The 6,443-nt window shown below is 57.7% G+C and overlaps 1 protein-coding gene across 6 annotated transcripts in view; it reads left to right on the top strand.

Annotated features, from left to right (window-relative positions):
• ARHGAP27 (Rho GTPase activating protein 27) overlaps positions 1–4,851 on the top strand; it is a 37,465-nt gene extending 32,614 nt beyond the window's left edge. For all 6 annotated transcript variants that reach the window (XM_043466185.1, XM_043466196.1, XM_043466223.1 and 3 more), the window contains 8 exons: positions 663–761; positions 1,746–1,851; positions 1,990–2,112; positions 2,186–2,284; positions 2,477–2,554; positions 2,655–2,789; positions 2,943–3,048; positions 3,155–4,851. In XM_043466185.1, coding sequence (XP_043322120.1) covers positions 663–761; positions 1,746–1,851; positions 1,990–2,112; positions 2,186–2,284; positions 2,477–2,554; positions 2,655–2,789; positions 2,943–3,048; positions 3,155–3,332 — 924 coding nt within the window. In that variant the 3' untranslated portion in view covers positions 3,333–4,851. The remainder of the gene's footprint in view (positions 1–662; positions 762–1,745; positions 1,852–1,989; positions 2,113–2,185; positions 2,285–2,476; positions 2,555–2,654; positions 2,790–2,942; positions 3,049–3,154) is intronic.
• The last annotated feature ends 1,592 nt before the right edge of the window (positions 4,852–6,443 follow it).

A 6,443-nucleotide genomic window follows, 5' to 3' on the forward strand; every position in this document is an offset into this window, starting at 1 on the left:
CTGGACCACCAGGGAAGACACTCAGTTTTTGCTGACTCTGACTTTCACAGGACCCAAAGGCATGGCTTGTATGAGCTGCCGCAACCAACCATTCCCATCCACCTTGAAGGCTTGGTTCTCAGAGCCAGAGGCCGAGGAGAGATCCATCCAAGTTAGCCTTGTTCTTTGTAGACTTTGTTACGGAAATAGCAGTCAACTGACAAAGAACCCAGGCTGTTAATATCTGCTTGCAACTCAATAGTATAGAGTAGTGGCTTCAGGGCCTGCCACATGGAGTTCCTTTCATTGATTTTTTTGCTGGCTGGTGCTCTGGGTAGGCCTGCCATGGGGAGGCAGGATGGGGTAAGGGAAGGCACACCAGATGGCTAAGCCATGCAGTTCTACTGCACTCAGATCCTCACTCCATCAGTCACTAGCTGTGTGTCCACAAGGAAGTTGCTTAAACTCACTGAGCCTGTTTGCTCATCTGTAACACAGAGATGCTGTTACCTACTTCTTTAAGGAGGTGGAATACCTTGGCTTGGGGAAAGGCCCTGGCTCTATTAGTCTCTGAGTTCCTGGGGACAGGAATAGATCACCTCTACCCCTGTATCCCCCTTGGGGCTTAGCCCTGGGGCAGGCCCAGGAAACCAGAGATGACTGAGTGACTTGTGTCCCACCAGCTTCGGACCCGAGACGGCTCAGAATACCTGATCCAGCATGACTCGGAGGCCATCATCAGCACCTGGCACAGTGCCATCACCCAGGGCATCCAGGAGAGGGTAGGCAGAGCTGGGGCTGCGGGCGCTGGTGGGGAGGGGATGGCCAGCCATTATGCAGGGCAGCTGCCCACTGTGGGTGGGGCCCTCCACTTGGGTACTGGGAGCTCCATGACACTGGTAGGTAAGTAGTCCTCTGTGCAGATGTAGATGGGCTGCTGAAGAAACAGCCTTTCTTAAGTAAGTGAATCCAGCCCCTGGGATTGGCCCTACGGGAGGCCTGTCCAGGTGAACATATCCTAGAGTAGTGACCCATTCCACACTGAGGCAGGAGAAAAGTAAATACTCTGGTAAACAACCTCAAGCTGGAGAGAAAGGCTGAAACCAGAAGACATCATTTAAAAGGACTGAATTGATGGGTCTACCATTTTTTTTAAGTTCAGTATATCAATTGCATAAGTAGAGATGGGGCAGGCCCAGTCTGACAGCTCTTCACCTGGAAACAGCCTGGGGCTTTTTGATCCTTAATTCCCTATTAAGGAAATAGGCAACATTGGATGCCCTGCTTGGCTGAATTAATAATGGTAGGAATCCACATCCAGAGAGGTGATGCTGGTGAGGTGGTTGGCAGTGCTCTGGTCCCAGTTCACACTGCAAACTTGAACTGGGAGCCACGTATTGCGAAATGCTGACCTAGTGGAGTGTGTACAGAGGAGCTAAGGAAAATGATGGCGAAAGGGGACCAGGAACCAGGAGGTGGGTAGGGGTAGTCAGGATGAGAAAAGGTGGGGGAGAACAGGATGCCTGACTCCAACACCTGGAGGGCTCCATGCAGCTAAGGGGGGCGGGGCGTAAATGCGGTTCCTTGATGGAAGTAAAGCTGAGTTGACCTGGATAAGGGAACAGAGAACTCTCTGCCTAGGGGTCTTCAGTCCAGGCCTGCTGGGAGGGCATTTCAGTCACTCACCCCATCCCAGAAGGATTCCCCACCCCTCGCCCCCGCCAGTTGGCCCCAAACTCTGCCTCTCTGAGACTGTGTGATTCTAGTCCGCAGACCTGTCTCCCGAAGAGGAAAGTGAGAGCAGCGGCGTGGACTTTGGGTCCAGTGAGCGCCTAGGAGGCTGGCGGGAGGATGAGCCACGGCCTGGTGCAGGTGTGCTTGGGTGGGGGTGAGGCGGGTGGAGGCGGACGGCAGACATCCTTTAGGGGAGCGGCGATCACCCGGCTGGGGCCACCGGGCCGTGCTGCCAGCGACTGACCCAGACCTCGCGTTCCCTTTGGCGTTGGGCAGCACCGCCCACCCCGGGGCCCGGAGGCCTGGAGAGTGACATCAGCAAGGTCCGGCAGAAGCTCCGCAAGTTCCTGCTGAGGCGGCCCACGCTGCAGTCGCTGCGGGAAAAGGGCTACATCAGAGGTACCCGAGGGACCCGGAGAGCGGGGCGCCGGTGGCCCAGGGGCGAGGCGGCGCTGACGAGCCTCTCCCCCAGACCAGGTGTTCGGCTGTCCGCTGGCCGAGCTGTGTGAGCGTGAGAAGAGCCTAGTGCCGCGCTTCGTGCAGCAGAGCATCCGCGCCGTAGAGGCCCGGGGTATGTAACCGCGCCCGGCCGGGCATTCCCGGAGCCTAAAGGCCTCCTTCCAGAACCCCAGACGGGGACCTCCAGGGAGGGGGTGGGGCGCAGGGTCGAGGGGGAAAGAACGGGAGCTTCTGAGCAGGAATCAGAGTAAGGGCTTTAGCGCCAGCCCACCGAACCCGGGGTCAGCGCCTCCCTCCGCTCCAGGGCTGGACATCGACGGTCTGTACCGCATCAGTGGAAATCTGGCCACCATCCAGAAGCTGCGCTATAAGGTGGACCACGGTGAGGCCCGCCCCCTGGCTCTGCCCCAGGCCTGAAGGCGCTTGAAGGGATGAGCTGACCTCTTCTTCCCTCCCCCCTACCCCCCAACCCCCCGCCGCAGATGAACGTCTGGACCTGGAAGACGGGCGCTGGGAGGACGTTCATGTTATCACCGGCGCCCTGAAACTCTTCTTTCGAGAGCTGCCCGAGCCCCTCTTCCCCTTCTCACACTTCCGCCAGTTCCTCGCGGCCATCAGTGAGCGCCTGGGGGAGGTGGGGCGGATGGGGTATGAGTGGGGCTGGGCTGCCTCACGCACGCTCCTGCGGTGACCAGGCCCCCCTCCCCCAAATACCGAAGTCAGCGCCCTCTGTTTCCCCCCCTCCTCCCTCTGACCCGTCCCTTGCCCAGAGCTGCAGGATCCGGCCAAGCGTTTCCGCTGTGTGCGGGACCTGGTGCGTTCGCTGCCCGCCCCCAATCACGACACGCTGCGGGCGCTCTTTCAGCATCTGTGCCGGTGAGCGCTGGGAGCTGCGCGGGAATGGGTAGGCGGGCCTGAGGGGACCCGACCCCTCTCCCCCCAGCTCTGGGCCCTGATTCCAACCCCATCACCCCCGCTGCAGGGTGATCGAGCACGGAGAACGGAACCGCATGTCCGTGCAGAACGTGGCTATAGTCTTCGGGCCCACGCTGCTGCGGCCCGAGACGGAGGAAGCCAGCATGCCCATGACCATGGTGTTCCAGAACCAGGTGGTAGAGCTCATCCTACAGCAGTGCTCGGACATCTTCCCGCCGCCCTGACCGCGGGCCCCCAGCCCCACCCCCGCTGCTGGACCTGGGAGTGGGGGCGGCGACAGTGGGCCTGCATGGGCAGCTGGAGGCCACGCGGCTGGACTGTTGATCTCTGAGACCTCCGCCTCCCTCCAGACCGTAGGCGGGTGCACCCCCTCGGTTCTGAGGGTATGGTGACCCCTGGTGGGCAGTTCGCAAACTGTGCTTCCCCCGCCTCCGCCGGAGTTGGCCTGTTCGTAGGTTAACTGGGGGCCTGTTCTTTACCACAGCGCCACCTACTGGGCACGTCTGAGAATGCAGGGTTGGGGGCGAGTTTTCTGGGACAGCCGCTGATGCCGGGCGGAAGTGGCTGAGGGCCTTCCTGGCTTCGTTAGGCCTGCACCTGGTGGAGGCCTTCACGGAGACCCTGCGGGTCCCCGGCCCTGTGCGTGGCACTGTGCCATCATGAAGCAGCAAGCGACAGCTTCCCTGCTGCGGAAACAGGACTGATCCGGGCCTCTAGTGGGCGGCAGAACTTGCCTTTCCCCAGGCTTCTGGGCCGAAGCTCTTGCCGGGCTTAGCCACTGGCTGGCTGTGCACCATTTTCATCCACTTTCCCAGTTGGAGTTCTGGGTCCTCTGCCTTCCCTTGATCCACTTTGTGCTCTGTGCGAGGGTTCTTCCTGGTCACTAAATGTGTACCCTGCTCCTGCCACTTGACACACACCATTTCTACTCACAATCCCATTTTACAGATGAGGAAACTGAGGCTTACAGAGGCAAAGTGACTTGTTCGGGGTCTGGTGGGTGATTGGACTCCCCAGCTCAGCCTTCTGTCACACCAGGGCACAACTTCCTGTGAAGCTGACACCAGCCCTTTCAGCTAACCCCACATCCCCCCTCCCACCAGCATGGCCTTATGGGTAAAGCAGTGAAGCTAAGCTGGTGGGTTCTGTCTGAGGAGCTCCTTGAGGGCAAAGAGGGAGTCTGCCCCAGCCGTTCTTCGGCAGGAGCTATCCTAGCCCGCTCAGTGCCCTCCCTGGCAGATGTGCCTCCCTGGTGCCCAGCTTGTGGTGAAGAACTGGGAGAGAGATCTGCAGGGTAGGGGGAACGCAGGCACGACCTCAGGAAAGGAAGTGTGAACCCGACCTCGGCGTCATCAGCCCCGCTTCCCTTCTTAAACACAAACCACCTCAGGTTATGGGTCTCAGCCTCCTTCCCCCGCTCACCCGTTGATGCGTTCAAACAACAGAAGCTAATATTTATTGACATTTGTACCATGCCAAGCATTCTACTTGGATTACCTCCCTCGTTTCTCACAGCCAATATTTATTATCTGCTCTTCTGTGCCAGGCACTGTGCTCTGGGGCAGGGGTACCGCCCTCTGCCTCCCTGGTGGAGCTTCTGGCCTGGTGGGCGGGACTGACCCAAGCCCACCCCTACTGCCAGCGGGCCTGGGGCAAGAGTACAAATGAGGCTTCATATCATACGTCAACATGCTGTAAAGTTATAAATCAAGCTGAATCAATAAAATGTGTTCTATTCTCCTACTTTGTTATTGTTGTTATTTAATTACTTGTTTTGGCCGTGCTGCATCTTCACTGCTGTGCCCCGGCTCTCTAGTTGTAGAGAGCGGGGCCTGCTCTCTAGTTGCGGTGCGCAGGCTTCTCACTGCAGTGTCTGCTCTTGTGGCCGAGCACAGGCTCTACAGCATGCAGACTCAGTAGTTGTGGCGCCCGAGCTTAGTTGCCCTATGGCATCTTCCCAGACCAGGGATCGAACCCACGTCCCCTGCATTGGCAGGTGGTTTCTTAACCACTGGACCACCAGGGACGTCGTAATTCTCCTACTCTGACAAATAGACTTTTACAATGACCTGGAAAGCCAGGTTCTAACGTTAACTTCTTTGGCTCTGCTCTCAACCCAGCCCCACCCCTAATCTTCCCACCCTCCAGGCACCCTGACCCAAGGAGAGGGACACACATGTGGATATTCCAACCACGAGTGCAAACTGCTGTTCCCTGGTCACCCCACATGGTCCACTCTCTGAGGGAAGGGACGTGGGGTCCCACATGTCAGGAGCATGGTCTAAAGGGATGGGCCTGGGCTCTAAGGGGACCCCACAGATTCCTCATCCTGGGTGGAGAGGTACAGAGAATGTCCAGAATTGTTCAGTTGCCAAGTCGTGTCCGACTCTGCAACCCCATGGACTGCAGCACGCCAGTCTTCCCTGTCCCTCACCATCTCCCAGAATTTGCCCAAGTTCATGTCCATTAATCCATGATGCCATCCAACCATCTCATCTTCTCTTGCCCCTCTCTCCTCCTACCCTCAGTCCTTCCCAGCATCAGTATATTTTCCAGCGAGTTGGCTATTTGCATCAGGTAACCAAAGTATTGGAATGTCAGCTTCAGCATTAGTCCTTCCAATGAGTATTCAGGGTTGATTTCCTTTAAGATTGACTGGTTGATCTCCTTGCTATCCAAGGAACTTTCAGGAGTCTTCTCCAGTACCACAGTAGAACCATCTAAAGTGAGACCCATGTCAGGGCAGGGACTCCCTCTCACAGGTCTAAGGGCAGAACTAGATGGATATTAAGCACCGAACTCTTTGGCTAAGCATGTTTGTATGGGAGTTGGGAAACGTGCAGGGCGCTCTGCAGGCGTGTCACTGGGGTGTGACCATCCCCCAGAGGCCCAAGATGCCTCTACGGAGTCACATCTGAGCCAAGCACTAGAGAACAGAGAGGAGTCAACAGGCTGAGGAAGTCAGGGAAGGGGTGTCTAGTCAGAGGGAACAGCATGAGCAAAGCCTCTGAAGCGAGGCTTGTGGGGAGAACAAAATCTGAGCGAAGACTATGGTGACCGGAGCCCACAAAGCCAGGGGCATGGGTGGAAGGTGAGGCTGGAGAGGCCGGCAGAGGGCAGAGTGCTCAGGGCCTTGGGACCACGATGGAGGGGGACCTGTGGCAGGACAGTGGGAGGAGGACCTGGGGCAGGAAGGTCTTGGGAAGTGTCAGCTCCCTACCCCAGCCCACCCCAGGTTTTTGACCCTGCCAGGAGTTTGGCGGGTGTTCAGTAACATAGCCACAGACACAGAAGTTCCGAAATCATCATGTTCTATCACATTCTATCAGAAAGCA

This window comes from Cervus canadensis, chromosome 1 (genome assembly GCF_019320065.1).
Source record: "Cervus canadensis isolate Bull #8, Minnesota chromosome 1, ASM1932006v1, whole genome shotgun sequence".
NCBI lineage: Eukaryota > Metazoa > Chordata > Mammalia > Artiodactyla > Cervidae > Cervus > Cervus canadensis.